This window comes from Topomyia yanbarensis, chromosome 3, assembly GCF_030247195.1.
Source record: "Topomyia yanbarensis strain Yona2022 chromosome 3, ASM3024719v1, whole genome shotgun sequence".
Lineage (NCBI taxonomy): Eukaryota > Metazoa > Arthropoda > Insecta > Diptera > Culicidae > Topomyia > Topomyia yanbarensis.
This window is the reverse complement of record NC_080672.1, coordinates 160,932,452-160,952,658: the sequence shown is the minus strand read 5'-3', so window position 1 is coordinate 160,952,658 and position 20,207 is coordinate 160,932,452. Positions and strand designations below refer to the sequence as shown.

The following is a 20,207-nucleotide window of genomic DNA, read 5'->3' as shown; positions in this document are numbered from 1 at the left end:
GCGTGTACAAAACTGGATTTTGTAACCGTGTGGCCATTCCTATATACGCGTGCGTTCTTGGATGGTCACGCGGACCTTTATTCTGATAGTTAGTTTTTGGTGTACAAATCACATTCTGACAGGGAGTAAGTTACGCCATATCACTAGAATTCCCGGTCATGTCGCTATGTAACGTGGTGTCCAGTGGATATGAGAGCTATTTTTTTTAATTGGTCCAATTGAAGGCATGGACCTAGTCTGCTGATATCAAGGATAAAAACATCCGGAAGTGATCAATTCATGATCGTGCGAGCACGAGAGTTTTTAGGTTCACGATTGAGACAGCGTTTGAAAATTTATAAGCACTGAGACGTTATCACCGGGATGTTATCATGTTTGCGAGATCGCGGGTGTAGGTGCCGTGGATGGTCGCGAAGGGATCAAGTATTTGTACGTTAATGTGTTTGTCACGTGTATGTGACTTTGCGTGTATTATTTCGATTTTATAATCATGTGGCATGTATTTTTGAATGATCGCGCGCGGACCGTGAATCTGATGCTTAATTTTTAGTGTATGGTACAGAGGTAAATTTATAGGTGCTACGTTTACTTGAATAACGGGGTGTTTTAATGTTGGCAAAATCGCGAGCGTATGTGTAGAGGATTGAAATTGCATGGTCGCGTTTGTGACCAGGTTTGTGTTATCGCGAAGACCACGAGCGGTTGTGCGGTTGTACCTATATTAGTATAGATAGAGTATAGTATAGACTAAACTAATAAATGTACAAAAGAACAGACTAATGAAGTAGAATAGTAACATAAAAGCAAATTACTTTAACTCATGCAAATGTTGTTTATTTTTGACAATTGCATTCTGTTAGACTTTCATCATGCTGACCGAGAATGGATGATTCACGTGCGTCGGTAAATTAATTGTTCCTTGACACTCGGAATACCAGGGGGTCAAAAAAATGGGAACACTTACTTTGACCGGTCCTATCTCAGCTGTTACCAAATCGATTTTAAGTCTGTCTTCACCACTAGAAAGGTATATCTTTTGTAAATACATTGCACTGAAAAAATAGAATAATAGGGTTGTCTACCGTAAGTTATAGTGAAATGAGTAAAACAAAGCCTGAGAAGAAAAAAATGGGAACGCTACTTTGACTGGCAATATCTTAGCTGTTTATTCACCGATTTCAATTTTTTCTTCAGCATTTGATAAGAATATCTTTCACAAAAACGGTGATCAAAAAATAATGGAAAACAAATATGTATATCCGAAGTAATTCTAAAAATAGTAATTGAAAGTTAGTACGGACAAAATTAGCTTTTCAGTTCAAACAATCGTATCTCAGCCATTTTTCAACCAATTTCAGTTTTCCTTACACCTATGATATTAATAGACCTTCTAGATTTGTAATGCATGCAGTAGATAGTAGATTTTTAAAAGTTACTATACTTTTTTGAAGTTTTAGGCGGTTTGATTTTCACAATGCACGTGGCACACGCTTGGTTAAAAAACATTGCGTCTCGTTTAGTATTACGGTTTGAAATGTAACACGTTTATTGAATAATTCTGCGTATTACAATGAATATTACTAAATCAAAATGTTCGTACAAACGTGGAGAAACGCAATGTTGTATGTAAGTTGCAAAATAATGGTGTGTAAGGAAAAATTCAGCAAATGCGAAGTTCAGAATTTTTAAAATATTCGTCATATAACTTTAAATTTAACGCGATGGCCTATAGTTTTTTATACACAAATCGATTGTTATTGATGGCAGCTACAATTTCTGGAAGAACAAATTCCTATATTTTCCCAAAAAAATAGACAAAAGTACGTAGAACAACAGAAATTTCATTTCATTGGCAAATAACTTGGAAAATAAAGCGACGGCTTATACTTCTTTATACACCAATCGATTTCGGTTACAATTTCTGAACGATAATTTTTTATATTTTCTCGAAAAACAGACAAAAATACGAAGAAGTACAGCAATTTAATTTGGTTGGCAAATAACTTCGAATTCAAAGCGTGTACCAATCGTATTGTAATTGATTTCAGTGCCAATCGATTGTAATTGATTTCAGCAAACAACTTCTGAAAGAACAAATTATATTTTCTAAGAAAATAGAATGAAAATATATGAAATTTCTGTAGTTCTGCGTATTTTTGTCTATTTTTGTGAGAAAATATAAAAATTGTAAGTTTAGCTATGGTAGTCGGAATCAGTTGCAATCGATTGGTACATGTAAAGGTGTAGATCATCGCTTGGAATTCGACGATATTTACCAACTGAATTAAATTTATGTAGTTCTACGTATTTTGGTTGATTTTTTAGGAAAATATAAAAATTTGTTCTTTAAGGAATTGTAACCGAAATCAATTACAATCGACTGGTACATAAAAAGGTTTAGCTCATCCCTTTGAATTCGACGATATTTGCCAACTAAATGAAATTTTTGTACTTCTACGTATTTTTGTCTATTTTTTGAGAAAATATAAAAATTTATCATCCTTGAGAAATTGTAGCCAAAATCCATTACAATCGATTGGTATATAAAGAAGTATAAGTCATCGCTTTGAATTTCAAGTTATTTGCCAATGAATTGAAATTTCTGTAGTTCTACGTACTTTTATCTTTTTTTTTAGATATATATAAGAATTTGTTCTTTCATAAATTTTAGCCATCATCAATTACAATCGATTGGTGTATAAAAAACTATAGGTTATCGCTTTAAATTTAAAGTTATATGACGAATACTTCTTCGTATTTACTGAACTTTTCCTACTACACACCATTATTTTGTAACTTACATACAATATTCTCTCCACGCTTGTGCGAACATTTTGATATAATAGTATCCATATGTGATATGAAGAAATATTGAGTAAACATGTTACATTTAAAACCGTAAAACTAAACAAGGCGGATAAAATTGTAACCAACTTTGTGCCGCGTGCATTGTGATACCCATACCGCATAAAACCTCGAAAAAGTACAGTATTTTTCGACAATCTACTATCTTTTGCATACATTACAAATCTAGAAGCTCTAAGAATTTTATTGGCGTAAGAAAAATTGAAACTGGTTGACAAACGGCTGAGATACGTTTGTTTGAACTGAAAACCTCATTTTATCTATACTGACTTACAATTACTGTTTTTACAATTACTTCGGATACTCATTTGTCTGTACTGACTTTCAATTACTGTTTTTACAATTACTTCGGATATACAAATTTGTTTTCCATTACTTTTTGATCACCGTTTTTTGTAAAAGATATACCTGTCCAATGGTGAAGAAAAATTTGAAATCGGTTAAGTTTGTTAAGAAATTGCCAGTCTTCTCTGACTTCGTTTTACTCATTTCACTACAACTTACGGTAGACAACCCTATTATTCTATTCTTTAGCGCAATGTATTTACAAAAGACATACCTTTCTAGTGGTGAAGACAGATTTAAAATCGAATTGGTAACATCTAAGATATGATCGGTTAAAGCAAGCGTTCCCATTTTTTGGACCCCCTTGGTAGTCTGCGTAACTTTTTACCCTCTTGGTATTCCGAGTGTTAATTTATCCAATCCAACCTTCCCAAATGAATAGAATCGAGTGAACAAATAGAACACCGAAAGGATTGTCCACTATTCTATCATATACGCCAGTTCTGCATCCATTCCCTGACGCAACTATCACAAATATTCAGACGAACACATACACAGATACGACTAGCACATGACAATTGTATACTAGTACCAAAAACTACAACTACTACAAAACGACAACTAATAGATTTCTACTGATGTATTTATCAAATTTATTTAAGTATTAAATTAATTTAATCACCCTGTGCACGATGACGAAGTCGGCCGATAAATTGAAACACAATCAGGCTTGTTATTTGCTCACACAATGAGCCACAAAGAGCGAAATACACCGATTAAAAATAGAGCAGCACAAAAACACTGCGATGTGCAGAACGACCGCACAAAGAGAAACATGAAAACGAAAAAGAGTAAGATCTGTGAACCAAGAGTTGCACTATTTCGTTCAAAGAGTCACCTTGAAGAGCCACTTTTTTGTGCCTCCCCTCACTGGAAAGCAGGTAGGAAAGCGAATCAAACTACAATTCAGAGAAAGTTTGATCGGAAGAACGTTTTAAAAATGTTTTTTTGGTTGCCTTCTCTACTTACGTGCGCGTGGGACCAAGATACACACTAAAGAGCCTCTTTATTTGTACTCTTTGTGGCGTGCAGCCATGGAGTAGAATACACTAAGGGAGCAACACGCATCGGTGTGAAGAGGTTTATTTGCGAAAGAGAAGAGCGGTGGTTCGCATGAAAAGTGCAAAGAGCGTTTGTTATTCTTCTCTTCATTTGCTCTGAGGTGCATAACATCCCCACTGCGAGCCACTCCACCAATACTGCCATTTAGCTGTGGAATAATGCCATCAAACACAGCCCACCGCAAAAGTCAATCCACGTCCACCCGCCAGCCGGCCACGTCAGCGCGCAGAGGCTAGTTGTTGAGCGCTAGTATGGGTTGGCGCAGAGTATGAAAAGACATATAACATAAAAAAGACCCGGTCTCCTCGATGCGCCACTATCGAAGCGTAATGCAATAATCATCTGAAAACAATTGTCTGTCAGAGGTTCTGTAGCACTTATGCATGTAATATGCTTGATGGTGTTTGCAATACCGTCAAACCCCTTAACCTAGGGGAGGCATTTCAAAAGGGATTGAAATATTGTAACAATATTGTCAAGAAATATACACCATTTTTAACCACTCCCAAAGTACTTGTGGGAAAACGAAACAGAACGAATTGAACTTCATTAAGTTCATCCGATTTTTAACATTATCAATTCTAGAGACTTTTTTCTGCAGTATGCAACTTAGCCCAATAACTTTTCTGAGAAAAGTGTGATAGCCCAATAACTTTTCCGAGAAAAGTGAGATGCTAGAGTGTCTCTGAACAAAGATACAGCTGTTCAAAGTTCGATGGTTCGAATTAAGTGGCAATTTTTTATTTCAGCAACACTGCCGGTGTACCGTTGGTAATCAGACCACCCCCCCCCCCCCCCCCTTCGACCCTCGCTTCAACTTGCAACGTATGCTTTTGAATAATTAATTTATGTTATTTTACAGTGAAATCTACCTTCCATTGGTACACCGGCAGCCTTACCAAAAAACAGATTTTGCATTCACTTCGAACCATCGGACTTTGAACTGCTATATCATCTTTCAAGAAGATTTTAGCACCATACTTCCTTTGAAAAAATTGTTAGGCACATCCCGTACTATGCATATACTACATTGTAGGTTGCATGCTTTAGGTAAATCTGGGGTCTCTCGAAATGAAAAGGCAAAAAGTATGTTTTCCCATGCGAATTCCCATACAAATTTCAAACGCAAAATGCGATACGCCAGGTCATAACCAATTGGCGTCAAATTTTTGTTTGTGACCCCAAGTGAAACCAAAAAAGAATTGTTCTATCTTGATGGGGCGAAGTTTAAGTTTTACCATACAACTGAGCTCCACTGCACATAGTATCAATTGGCTGGGGTACCATGCTATTTTTTTCTAACCGGTTTTTTTGCTTCTTTTGAGATCCCAAATAGCAATGATAGAATGGGTATAGCTTAGCATCTCTCATTGCTTTTGAAATTTGAAACCCTGAAGAGTGAAGTTTGCAACTTACGTAAATATATAGTCCAGCAAGCGCCTAACAACTTTCCCGAAGGAAGTACTGTGATAGAATCTCATCAAAAAAGTTAAATCTGTTCAATGTTTGATGGTTTGAATTAGATTCATCCGCCGACACCCGAAAAGACTACAAACTAGAGTTATCATTTTAGTTTAAATTTTACCATTGAAAAATTCTCGCATAATTTTGGAAAACAACGCAAATGAACATGTAAGCCTCTATTTGTTTACTTTCTCTTTCTTTAATAACTCGGTTGCTTTTAGGGTGGCTCTTTAAATCTTTATGTAATTTGTTATAACAAAAATCGTCTTTTTAGTGATATTGGAAAGCTTTGTAGTAATGCCATAGCAATCAAGAGAAAGAAAACAAGATGTTCTTATTTGCAGTCAGTTGCCCCCAAATTTTGCACAGTCGTTTGGGACTCCAAATGGAACCAAAAAAGATTTGTTCACGCTTTATATGGTACAATTAATGTTTTTTTCCATTAACAGCTCGATTTCGGGTCATGTGCCGTTGAGATGAATTTAAGAAAGTTGTTCATTGTAGGTGTTAGCCAATTTGTAAATATGCACCGCGACCTACACTTAGAACTAAAAACCAACTCTTACCTACTATGTTGCAAACTTGCTTTGGTATACCTTTTGTTGACAGATTGACTATCGGCGTTACTGCTCCCTGGTACCACCACGCCAGAATCTTTGTTGGACACGATACTCGTCTCAGGTGACAACAGCAAACCAGTACTGGCAGTACTCGGTTCCGATTTAGTGTTGTTTTCTTTACACATACTGAAACATCGATCGCAGAGTCCATTACGAAATGGAACCGCCGAACATCCGCTGGTGGTAATTGTAATAAGATTGTGGCCAACTAGCCAAGTATTCGATTGACCACCTCGAAGTAAAAACTCTGCTGCAGGACTACGTTTTGCCATACCGCCACAAGGGGAATATGTGTGATTTGCCATGAAATCGATGCATGTTTCAGCCAACTCGAAATGAAAATTGTGAAGGTCACTGTTTGGTTTGGAGGGTCGCTGTTGGGATTGTTGTTGAATGGCACTACGATCGCCTGCTCCTCTTCGTTTGGATCCTTGCTCGGTTAAGCTAGAGCTGCGCTTGCGATTGGAGGAATCTTCATTGACCTGCGAAAAGTCGTTGCGAGGCTTCGAGCCGTCCTGGAACGGCGTGTGAACGTAAGATTCTAGACCTTTTACGATGTAATCAACCAAGTTTTTGCGCATAGGTAGACGACACTTAAGGAACCAACCAGCAATAACGTGATGGGCCAAAGAAACAGTATAATGATCATAACGGTACGGATTTGTATACGGAAACGACATTGCCAGAACGTACATATATTCCACAACTCGGAAGTTGGCGATTCTGTCACTTGGCAAATGGCTAAGTGTGGACAAAAATTCCAACACCGAAACAGCGACAGTCGTAGTATTTGCCATTTTACTGAGCTCAAATAACAAATCGGTCAATTTGGACACTAAAGGGTCTGGCATCTCAAGAAGCAACACCGTCAGGGTTTGAATGCATACCTGGGGCCGTCTTGAAATAAGGCCCTGCTTAAGTGCTTCTATAATGTTCTTTTTGGTCGAAAACTCCAAATGCTGATGGTATGTAGCCAAACTAGCCAGCGCTGGCAGTACGAGGTCATGAATATCAGATTGAGTGGGTTTGTTCAGATAGAACAAAAGTCTATCGACTAACATCCTATCGTTGTACATTCGAAAGAGTGTTTTGGCTAGTGAATCAATATCGTTCCCCTGGATTAGTGCCTTGTTTTCCATTATGTTGGGTAACTCAGATAGCACTAACTGAATGATCTGCCAATCCTTTTCCTCTTTTAGACAAACCACAATTATCTGGCAACCACGTTTGATTGAGATGGTCGTCAAATTGGTGGAAGGCATGGCTTCAGTCGTTTTTCCAGCATCTTGTTGAGCTAAATTTAGCTGACTCGATGATTGCGCTTGTTGGGACGGGGTTGATTGCTGCTGTGGCTGCATACTTTGATGTTGGTACGGGCCCTCGATTCCCAAATAGTAGCTGAAACGGATTTTATTCATATTCATCGGATCAGGGTATCCAACGTGAAAGGAAATATTTGCACGAGCCTTCAACATCCAAGAAAAGATTTTATGTCGTACGATGTTCACATTTTGAAATACAACAGGATTCTCATAGTGAGCCTCCAGCGAGCGCATTAGTAACTGGTACACCTTAATGGCATGAGTCGATGGAATGCGATATAGTTTTACCCCGAAAATTCGAATCAACCCCTCAACGAGCACGATAATGTCTTCAACGTCTCTAATCGATGTCACGATCGATTTATTTTGTGCATAGCAATCGTAGGGACGTTGGAGCATCTTGCCAACAATTTCCAACAATTCGAAACACCGCTTTGTATCACAGTGCGAAATAAATTCAATAAGCGCACTGGCTACAGCTTTCCGTACTTCGGCGTCCGTTTCATGAATCACTCCACCCAGATGAACCATAACGATACGCTCCAAGATTTCCTCTTCGTATGCCGCTCGATTGATGGTCATTATTCGCACCAGAGCTTGGACAGCATACACACGAATCATTGTGTTTTTCATTTTGTAGAAGCGATCCATGAAGGAACAAAGCTCCAACAGCCACTGCGGCCGCGTGGCAGAAATTTTCAATGTCATGTATTCGATCAATCCTTTTACCGATGCTTCCGGGCGTTCGTTGGATACCTTCTCAATTAGTCCATAAATCTTTTCCGGATCGGCATTTATGTCATTTCGTTCCAGAAGCTCTTCAATCAGATCCAACGTTTCGTGAAAATGTTTCACGATTTGATTTTCATTAGGCAATCTGTATTTTGCCAAATTAGAAGATATCTCTGTCATGATATCACATATGATGTCCCATGTTGGTTCATTCAATTCCGAGCCACTTTTTTGTATAAGCCGATGAATGCTTAGAATAACTTCGTACGTCACGACCTCATGTTCACTTTTCAGTGCCTAGAAAAAGAAGTTGATTGAAACTGCTGTACTGCACAATGCAAGCTTATACTTACGTTCCAAAAACTATTCAACACGATCGACGGTGAGCAGTTTAGAATGGGGACAGGGCATCCACTAACACCCCAAAGGCCAACATTGGTGTGGAATATAGCCCCACGCAATAGCGCTTCGTCCCTGTAGAATGTTTTGTCGTTCAAAATGTTGCACATAGTCAACAACGTTGCATGCCCTAGTGCCGTCCCGAACAAATTCTTCATGATTTTCCACGATGTCTGGCAGTAAGCTTCTCGATTCACTGTTCGGCAGAGAATGACGATGAACAGTGTCAGTGTTTCGCTCGGAATGATAGCGTAACAGATGAAGCAATCCAGAACTGATAAGCAAAGCAGGATAGTTTGTGTATCATCAACTTTACATGTGATATCAAAAATATAGTTAACAATTCCAACTAAGAAATTTTTTTCCAAGCTTGCTGCATTGTACTTGACCAGATTAACAATCAAATCTAGCAAGGGGACAATCAACCCGGCTTGATCAATTTGCGGAATCCACTGGACAAGAAATGATCCAATTTCCTTCTCGAAATACTGAATGTTTTTTCCATTTTCTGTGAGTCTTGTGAGCATTTCTAGTCGGTAGGCGATATCTTCGGGTTCCTCGTGTGAAACGATAACTCGGAAAAAGTGGGCTCTCATCAATTTCAAATTGTCATACTGTCCTTGAATCAGTTTGCAGTAGAAATTCAATGCAACGTGTCTTTGTTCAGTAGATTTGTTTCCGACAATTAAATCTTTCGTTAATTGCCAAAGAAGCTGTACGGCGTCTACTTCCAAACGATACTTGATTACATTGTCACTAAAGTCCTTCAACGCTTTGCAACGTTGTCCCACGGGCGTTTCCGGTTGCAATTCTCTTTCCAACTCGGATGATATTGGGAAACAATTTCGATCCCGGTGAGTTGCTGGAATAAATGTGTGCTGAATGACAAAAACGAAACATTAAATAGCTTAAGCTTACTCCCACTGGTTTTAGAGATGCGAAAAAATTGCTTTAGTTTGTTCAGTGTGTTCTCCTTGTCCTTAGCACTCATTTTTAGTTTTGTAATGGAGACTGATAAAAATATACTTAAACTGGTTTTGATCAATTTGTTTTACCATTTCATTACTGCGTAGACACTACCAAAGCGTAGAATTTTCCACTATTTATTTTGAATGCGAAGAATATTAAGAAACTAACCAAAATTTAGCTAATCTTTTTTGCGTTGATTGACGTCTACGACCGAGTTCGGTCCATCTCGATTCTTGACAGAGCCACACAGGGTGTTTTTAAATTTCGCATTAATAAAATTCTAGCCAAGCATTAGAAATGGACCTAACTGCAAAATGTAAACAAATCGGTAGAGGTGATACACATTGCGTACGATTTACAACTACACTCCCTAATAAACATCTTATGATCCAAAAGCTTAACGACCTGTTCAGAGAATCATCCAAAGTATATGTTGAATCGTTGAACTATATGGGTTAAAGTTCGTGTTTTTATTAGGGCTACGCCCTACCACCCCCCCCCCCACAAATCAGCTTTCATTCGAAACGCATATGGGACTGGAATGTGGGTGCTTTTCATATGGGACTGATATGATTGGTTTTTTGTACATTTTTGAATAAATCAGCTATTTTCAGTACGTTATTTCATAGTACCACAGAGAACAGACGTCCATCTTCAGCATTTAACTTGTGTAAAATCTCTAACGGTTTCGAAGGTAGTTAGGATATCCAAACCAGGTGCGCTACTGTCGTCATGTTTTTTTGTGGCTGAGTTCGGCAGAATTGATAGCGGTTTTCCTCTACCCAGTCAAACTAGTCCGGAACCGGTTCGGACTTCCAGTATAAATTCCAGCTCAAATGCGTCAACCGATAGAGTCGGAATCGGTTGTTTTCTTTGAGCAAGATTCCATACTGAATCCATTCAGTATTTCGAACCGGTTCCGGAATGGATTTGACGGATAGTTGGGATAGGATGGTGTGGCGGCGCTAGTGTTTATCGCATATTAATTCAAATGTTTACACACGTTTTTTAAATATTTTTGTTCGATCATGAATGTGTGTTCTCTGTGATAGTACAATAAAAATGAGACCTAACCCTGAGGATAACTCAAAACTGATGAAAATGCGGGTACCGGCAAACTCAAATGCTATTAGGTTTTATGCCAACCGACATAACCCACAAAATAAGCCGGAAGATTTTTGTTTGACAGTTCTCGGTAGTTTGTTTACATGAGAGTTACGTGAGTTCGAATGAAACAGCTGAGCACCCGCTGCACTCGAACTCACGCAACTGACGAAGTAAACAAACCACCGAGAATTGTCAAACATGAACTTCATTTATGTCGTCATCGATTAAATTTAAAATAACAGCGTATTGAATCGTAAATGTTTTGCCCTTTACTGTAAGTAATGTACACTTTTTTACGAAGAAATTCGGCACAAAACATTTAAGTTTCAAACCACATTAAAAACTCAAGAATTTTTCTTTTGCCCTTTATTAATATTACACTTAAAATTTATGTGCTGGCATGGTTGACTGTCATCACATATAAATGATAAGTGTCAGCTTATTAAATCATAAATGTTTTGCCTACGAATTTCATTATTTTCAACATTTTCGCAACCTTAAGTGTGAAAACACTTAAAGACACATTGATTTTTACCCAACATTGATTTGAGGAAACATTTCGGAAAATACATGCAGAAATATTTTATTCGAGGTTTGCATGGTAAGTAAATTTTTATAGAATGCTTGTTTGCATGATTAATACATAGTTTTGTGCTTGCAGGTAATGAAATCGACGGACTTCCTTTAAACATGACCGAAGAGGAGACACGTGTCGGGTTAACGATTTTTATTTATTTTAATACATGTAGGAATAACATACGTATTTGTTCTTTCTTGTAAGAAAATATATTTAGTTATAATTTCAGTTGTATTTCTTAAATTCAAATAAAAATATTTTATTGCGCTAAAAAATCTTTTATGTCATGTTCATACAAATATTCTCCCCATTTAAAAATGAAAAATTAACGTGAAGTGCGTTTCCTAATAAACATCTTATCATTCAAGAGCCTAACGACCTGTTCCCAACCAGTGTTACGAAATCTCAAAATCAGTTACCTATTTCTGCTTGCATTTACCGAAACCGACATTCAGATTCAACGCCTCTTTCATTCATTCACTTTCCAACTGACTGAAATTTCATGCAGAATCGAATGCTTGAATGCAGAGGAAATATAAATTCATTCACCAACCAAAGCATTCATTTGTTATTATGTCGACAGTTTGAAGGCAGAAATTAGCATCTTCTACATTCAGTTCGAGCTGGAGAGCCGATATGAAAGGTTGTTTTTTGCTGAGCGGTAGTGTGTTTCTCTGTTGCGTGAAAGTAGCAGGGCTACGCCATCCGCACGTCGGGAATTTTTTTATTATGTTAGTTATAGTGTTGGTGGTGATTAACAATGCGAATAGTAGGACATGAATCCTATGAAAGTGAAAATTGTGGGTTCGAGTAGTTTCTTGTGAATATTAATGAAAGATAGAAAATCAAGAGAAGTCCCAGGAGTAATATTACTTCGTTGTGCCAGTTGCTACAGAGAAAATGGTCGATTATGGATATTCGGGTGAGCTCGTTCTGATTACTTAGTACCTTTCTATCATTAATAAGGTTATACATGAGCAGTCAGCCTTTTAAAAATAATATGAAACCCGTCACAAATTGCATATAATTTTCCAGATAGCTCTTGTGAATAAATTGCTTGTATGTGTGTGTACTATGGTAAATGACGGCGCTGCTTTCGGCTTGCTATGATTGAGTACACATCATTCAAATAGGCATTTAGTGATATTTACTCGATCCGTCAGTTACTCATCAGCGGAACGTCAACGTTAGTGCAGTTCTTTTGGAGATATCTACACACAACGTCAACGACGTGGAACGTTTTAACGTATATGAAAAGGGCAAATTCGAGCACGAAAAAATGCAGTCAATTTATTCTAATCTGACGTGATATGACTATGATATGCTGTTCCGTCGTTGGCGGCTGATGTAACGTATGAATCGTACTTGGATGTAGTGCTGTGTATAGTAGTGAGTGTGGGTTTTTTTTCTGCATATTGACCGTTTATGCCCGGCAGGGTGCAACGCGGTCCGATCTGGAGTGTGGTTTTGCGAGAGAGCTCATTTTGGTGAGCGCCCGTTCGGCTCATCGAAGTAGGCCGAGTGCAGAGTGGTTGTTTTGCTGCCAGAATACATTTGCACCGTTTTCATCCTCCTTTTCTAGTTGTATTCTGCGAATTCTTCGGTGGCGGGACAGGAGGGGGTGAACGGGAGAGACCCACGTTGCAGATATATTGACAATAAGGGTATTGAAGTGACTACATCAATACGTCAGTCTCACTTGCTTTCTGTTTGTTGAATGTTTTCAAGTGGGTATTACAATATAGTGATCAATAGTTGGATTGTTGTTAATGTGTTTGCTCGTGTAGCGCTCTCTATAGTCTTTTTCAGTCACTCTTTTACGGACCGAAGACAAACAGAAGATGCGTCATGCTCGTGATATTAGGAATTCCTTGCGTCTGTTTGTGTTCGTTGAGTGCATGCTTTCTCACTCTTTTATATATAGATTTGTATGTTTGTATGGCAGATTTACATCGTATACTTAACGTGTCGTTGATGTTATTTTTCAGCTTTTTTCGCTTCGTTCGCTGCCGAGTTGTCTACTTTGACTGTTAACCCTTAAATGCATACTGTTAAAGCTTCAACAAGAGGCATGCATCGTATCCATCATCCATCTTTGCAATCATGATATATTTACTAAATGCACTATATAATTTTCGTTGAATTCATCGATTTGTCAACTGTACATTATTTTTATTCAATTCAACATTATTCCTATTATCCTTGTTATACGTATTATATTCATTATTTTCATTATATTAACATGAAATACCATTAGGTCTGGAGGGAGCACCAGATTATCATTCGAGTTTCAACTGGATGTCGTGGATCGCCAGCTTCTAGTCACAAGATAAGAATAGAGTACTCACTGAACGCATAATTCTTTGGGATAATGCGGTTGTTGTTAACATTCTTAACAGACAAGCGGTAACAGAATTAACGCACTTTTCTCACACAAACCATCAGGCAGTGCATTTAAGCGTACTGGCAGGGTTCGCCTTGGGCGGAATTCCGGACGGACCGCAAATCGCTGAGAACGGATGCTAGCATTTTATGAAGGAGAAAAGCTTTCACTTTCGTTGACTGCTGTGGTCTTTTATCGGCGAGTAGTGATTTGCTCGGGATTTCTCCTCGGGGTGAATTTTGGCAGTGTGCTTGATGGCCCTTTTCGGGAAGCGCGAGAATTGTACCTATATTATTTACATCTAATAATTAAAACTATAGGTTTCCCGGTTCTTATAGTTTGATGGCAATAATACATACGTTTAGCGGGTCATGCTGAGCGAATATATTAAATTAGCACCCAACATGTTTATTATATGCCTTGTAAAAATTATGATTATATTTATATATTTGTATTATTCATTATTTTAATTAAGTGTCATTTTTTACAGTTGTTATTATTTATTTCAATTAGGTATGAACACAATATATTTATCGATATTGAGCTATTTGTCCACTATGCTATATTATATCATTTACAATAAATTTAATGCACTATATAACAATGAAAATTGGGAGGGTCTGGAAGCACCAGGGTATCATATAAATTGAGGACTGGACGAAGGAACGTGGATAGCCAGCCTAAGTCACTTGAAGAAAACTTGTTTTCTTCAAAAGGTCTGATATGAGTTTGACGCACCCTTCTCAAAACAAATCATCAGGTGGGTAAAGCAGGTATAGCGAAATTTTTTATCTTTTGACTGGAGTATTATTGTTGGAAGGGACTCTTTCTTACCAGCGGGGTGCGTGTATGTGCTTCTGCTTACGGACACGCCCAAACCTTTTGATTTCCCTTCATTAACAGCAATAATGCAAAGGTTTCACGATAAACTACTTCGGGGCTACCGTAAGTCTACCCGCATTCATTGGAAAAACCTTGAGCTGATGGTGGCTAAATATCACATCACATCATCAGAAATTAGCATCTTCTACATTTTCGAGCATAAATGAACTGCGTAATCTATATCTGGTGCACTTTTGATCGATAATCCCTCTCAGAGCCAGCATAGAAATAAAATTCATTTTGCTTCTGAAACCGAACATGTCCGTACCTGAAAGCGCTGCGTAGGGAGAACGAATGACGATGGAAACGAACCAAAAATTTCATTCATCGCAGCGGGCATGAATTGAATTTTGTTTCCTTTCAAGTTCATGCAGGGATGTCAATTTTTTTAAGCTCTGTTACCAACAATATGTGGAATCGTTGGACTATATGGGTTAAAGTTCGCGTATAATATTTTTATTTGGGTTATCAAATACTCGACACATACAATTTAATGTGGTTTTTGTTTGAGGCGAAACTGAGTCAGTTCCTAACCCCAACTGCTGTCAAAATGTATGAACTGACAGCGGTTGGGGTTAGAACCTGACTCAGTTTCAGGTTCAAGCGAAATCGCCATAAGTGTAAAGGCAGCTGCGGCAAAATTATGTGTTAAACATTTAAGTTCAAGGTGCGGATTATTTACAGTGTATAAAGCTTTTTTTGACTATACACACAAAAAAAAATGTTGGTAAAAATAAGAGTTTTTCACTCTTAGCATAAACAACCAACGCATACCCTTAGTTTGTAAATAAAATTTTTATTTTGATTATTATTCTTCATTAGCTTAAGGGGGTCTTCTACTCACACGGTTTCAAAAAATCTATTATGTTTCTCTTTGTTGAATTTCAATCTATATGTATCTGAGAATACGCCACAGAAAGGATTTGGTGAAAATCATATTCCTTGGCATGTTTCTGGGAACCGAACCCATCTCCGGCCGTTTCTGAGAAACTGAGCGCGGCGCACCACGATGGCGCTTGTCTATAGAAAAATCATTGTTTAATGAATTTACCTGTCCATTCTTGATGGTTTATGTATATGTGTAAGGTCTAGGAATGGGCTGGTGTTTCGGAAAAACTCAAATTCTGTGGAACTGTATAAGGTACCACAATCGAGTTATACACCGTATTTTATATTTAAACGCGTTTTCCCGAAAGTAGTCGAGTTTTTAAGCGGTCAAGTAAGACTTTTCATAGAAGTACTGGTCCGATTTCAATAACTTTTCTCCAATTGTTCAGAAAACAACCGCTATGATTTCCCGAGAGGAATTTGCAAAATGTCAATTTGTTACATTTTTATAGCTCCTAGTAGACCAAAAAATAACGTTAAAATGGGAAATTTTCACAAATCGTTACATAACTTTTACAAATCATAAAATACAAAAAAATCACTCTCTGGAAATCATAGCCAATATGAGTTTTCTGATTACAGATTTGCCTTAACTTAAGCGAAACCCATGTCATCAATGAAGTTTCAAGATCGCAAGAGATTTTTTTTGTCTTCAAAGGTAAAATTAAAAAGTCAAAACATGTATTTTCAAAACAAAACAAAAAGGATTCAAAATCCATTGAGTACAGTGCTTTACAATTTATCGCTCCCCTTTTATTTGGATTATTATTCTTGATTAATTTGGAAGTTCTCACCCGAATAGAATTTTACAATAGCATTTACCCTACAAACAATCATAAAACAATAAATATTATAGTTATTACTGTTTCAACATTGTTCGACGCCGAGTTCTCTCTGTAGGTTTACAATAAAATTTCATGTAACAATCAAATTTACTGTTCAACAAAAAACTGATACAGTAAATTCACATTAAATTTTACTGTTTTCGTGAAAAAATTGTATGGAAAAAAGTCTATTTTTTTAAAGTTAAGATACATAACCACCCCCCCCCCCCCTTTTATACTGTAAAAGTCGATTTTACATTAAAGTTTACTGTAGAAACGACAAAGTTTATTGTTTTTGTATTTTAGCATCCCTAATAAACATCTTATCGTTCAAGAGCCTAACGACCTGTTCAGTGTATCATCCAAACAATATGTGAAATCGTTGGACTATATGGGGTAAAGTTCGTGTATAATATTTTTTTTATTAGGGATAGCACTAGAACTTACTGTAAATTATTGTAAAATTACTGTAGTCACAGCGAAAATCGTGATTTTGTTACTGTACATTTCTATTCGGGCAGGCTGATATTGCAAATTGGGCATTGTAATCAGGGATGCCATTATGCCAGATTTATCTGGCACAGCCAGAGGTTTTGGCAGCTTCCAGTCAAAAAGACAAATCTCTCATTCTGCCAGATTTTTAAGTTTTGGAAGCGGCTACATACACATTTTGGAAATTTGGGTAAAAATGTCCCAAATTTTACAAAAATCGATTGATGCACATTCTACGAAAACTATAATATATGCCAAATTTCGATGACTATGAGGTCGCTGTCAAGTGCCAGATTTTGCCAGATATTTTTAATTGAACTGCCAGATTTTCTTTGAAAAATAGTGGCAGACCTGATTGTAATACGCTAGACGTATAACAAGTGATTAATAAACACATACATACCTTTACGAAAATTCTTTTTTTCCGCATCTCATAATTTTGGATTTTGGAAAAAAAAATCACGTCGGTGGTAACGCAATGTCAAACTCATGTTATTATTTATATAGTGGCGGTACCCGGTCAAACCATTCGGAATTTGATTCGGAATCCTGAATGGAGTCAGTATGGATTCCGAATCAAATGCAACAACCGATTCTGAGTCGGAAGCGGTTGTTGCATTTGATTTGGAATCCATAATGACTCCATTCAGAAATCCGAACCGGTTCCGGACTCGCTGCTAGCAAGGTGGCCAGATAGAATTCCTTAATATCGGTAGGGGTCACTAAAAGTTTATCGGTAGGCCGGGTTGTTGTCCCAAAAACGTAGTGTTGACAATTGACATAGAATTGTAAAATACTGAAAACACAAATCTCAGACCAAATCCAACCCAAAAATGAATGTTGGATGTGTCCAAAAACAATAAAAATCGGTAGTTTTCGGTAGGGATAACAAAATATCGGTAGTTTTCCCTTGGTCGTCTGGGAATCGGTAGGGAAGACCAAAATTGGTAGGACTACCGATAAATCGGTAGGTCTGGCCACCCTGGCTGCTAGTATAGGTATCTGAGAGTGACGACACTGTCAAAATTGGAACAATTATTATTTGTCAGTGTCATTCCAAACGAGTCAAATTCATGTATTTTGACAGGTCGTTTGTTCCCAGTCAAAAAGGGCAAGTTGCTGGCTAGCGGGGGGCTATTTGCCAACTCGGATGCGCTAATTGCCCTACAATTTGCCAACAATTTGGCAACTAGGGGGCTATTTTATATGCAACATTTGGGCGATTTGCCGCCGTCATTTTTTTGCCGCTATACCCGCCCTCAAATCGCCCAGGGAACGCGCCATTTAATCGCCCTGTATTGCCTGATATGAAAATTAAAAATAATAATTATTTTCGGATTCACTATCTACTCACATAAATTTATCGGTGCACTAGGTAATCACCACCAGACTATAGGAAGAATCGATGGGGAAATTCGTAATGCACACCAAAACTTACCACAATCTGACTTTCATTTAGACTCAGAGATCTTGTTCCACTATACTTACACACGATTCCACAATTTTTCACATTCGTTGGCTAAATTAAGTGCACTAAACAAACAAAATACAAGCGGGAACACACCAATTGTTTAAAAAAAAAAACAATTTTAAATTTAAGCCAAACATGAACCGCCATGTTTGAAAAACGCAAAAAACAACCAAGTCCATTTCAGCCGCCAGAAAATTTGTCTATGTATTGAAATTGCCTTTAAATTGCATTCGCAAATTGCATTTGTTTCTAGTTCAATTAGCACAGGCGAGTTGAGTCAAACGTCAAACTTTTTAAATCGCCTGACCATGTTCGTCCGCATTTTTTTGACAGGGTTCGTTTGAAATATCACTGACGGATAATGACAGTTGTCTTCACTCTCCTTACATACACTCTGGTAGGTATGTAAATGTAAACAAAGTGAAGCCTACCGATGACAGATACTGACGGAAACTGACGACTAAACTAAATCAGTGGTGCGCTATATTCACCCATCGCGTTTTTTCATTTTGATCGCATGAAATCTGGTACCAGATATCAATTCTTTTAGCGAATAGCAATTCAACATTACTATATAGTTCAGGTGGTTCAGGTCGACTGCTAAAAGATATACCAGATTAAACCAACGTTCTCGAAAATGCAGGTAAGTTTATATTGAATGATCTGCATTGCCTTTTATGGTATATCATTCGGACAAGGCTAATTACTAATATTGCAATGGTAGGATCCAAATGAAAACACTGAGTGGAACGATATACTACGTTCCAAAGGAATTATTCCGCAAAAGGAGAAAGAAATAACTGAAGATGATATTATTGGCATGATTGAAAACACAATTGAGCTGAAGCAAAACGGTGACAAAGATCTTACGAAGCTAGGTTTGGATGAGCTTGATGAACTTGAAGATTCAGAAGACGAGGCAGTATTACTCGAGTACCGCAAAAAAAGAATATCTGAAATGAAAGCAATGGCCCAAAGGGCAAAATTTGGTTCCGTACTCGAAATTTCGGGCCAGGATTATGTCGAGGAAGTGACCAAAGCTGGTTCCGGTGTGTACGTCGTACTGCATCTCTACAGTCGCGGTGTTCCATTCTGTGCATTGATCAATCAACATATGTCACAGCTGGCACCGGCATTCCCAGCAACAAAATTCATCCGAGCTATAGCGACGACTTGTATTCCAAACTATCCGGAAAGAAATCTCCCTACAATTTTTGTATACTACGAAGGAATACTGAAAAAGCAGTTGGTGGGTCAAGTCGAGCTGGGTGGTCCTAACTTAACATGTGACGAGTTTGAGTACTTGCTGGGACAGACAAAGGCAATCGACAGTGGCATCACGGAAGACCCTCGCAAAGCTAAAGCGGTCAAAGATAAAATGTTTGCCGATCTTGCGGACAGTAATGATTGGTAATTTGTTACAAACCATCTGCCTGTTAATTTAATTTGTCACGCAATAACATGTAACCAATATTTATAACCATAAAAAAAATCACTTGATATCCGAAAATCCTGGAAAGTATTCGATAGGTCCATTTCAATTCATTTTCTATATTTTCTTAGCGTTAGAAAATGCCGGTGCTACAATTTTCGAGCTTATTTTTGTAGATTTTCAAGTTTCGATTTTATGTTGACAATTTCCGTTCTTCCTGCGCTGAAATGTTTCCTGATTGTGAAAGAACAGCGAGCGGGTTTACACTACATCGTTCTGTGATCTGTTATGTTTTATGTGTCTTTCAAAGATATACTTGTGATCGTAGTCCATCTCTTGATTCATGAATCTTTTCCATTCTTCATTGTCTATT

The 20,207-nt window shown here is 37.7% G+C and overlaps 2 protein-coding genes across 3 annotated transcripts in view; one reads left to right on the top strand and one right to left on the bottom strand.

Moving 5' to 3' along the window:
* Positions 1–10,034, bottom strand: part of LOC131694131 (tuberin) — a 29,369-nt gene extending 19,335 nt beyond the window's left edge. The window contains exons 1-3 of one of the 2 annotated variants that reach the window (XM_058982575.1): positions 9,728–10,034; positions 8,764–9,671; positions 6,303–8,707 (exon numbers count right to left, since the gene is read on the bottom strand). In XM_058982575.1, coding sequence (XP_058838558.1) covers positions 6,303–8,707; positions 8,764–9,671; positions 9,728–9,800 — 3,386 coding nt within the window. In that variant the 5' untranslated portion in view covers positions 9,801–10,034. The remainder of the gene's footprint in view (positions 1–6,302; positions 8,708–8,763; positions 9,672–9,727) is intronic. The other variant, XM_058982576.1, reaches the window with a different exon arrangement.
* An 8,787-nt stretch (positions 10,035–18,821) lies between these two features.
* LOC131688963 (viral IAP-associated factor homolog) lies at positions 18,822–19,895 on the top strand. Its single transcript, XM_058973631.1, has 2 exons — positions 18,822–19,045; positions 19,127–19,895. The coding sequence occupies exons 1-2, from the start codon at positions 19,040–19,042 to the stop codon at positions 19,814–19,816; spliced, it is 696 nt and encodes a 231-aa protein (XP_058829614.1). The 5' UTR covers positions 18,822–19,039; the 3' UTR covers positions 19,817–19,895.
* The last annotated feature ends 312 nt before the right edge of the window (positions 19,896–20,207 follow it).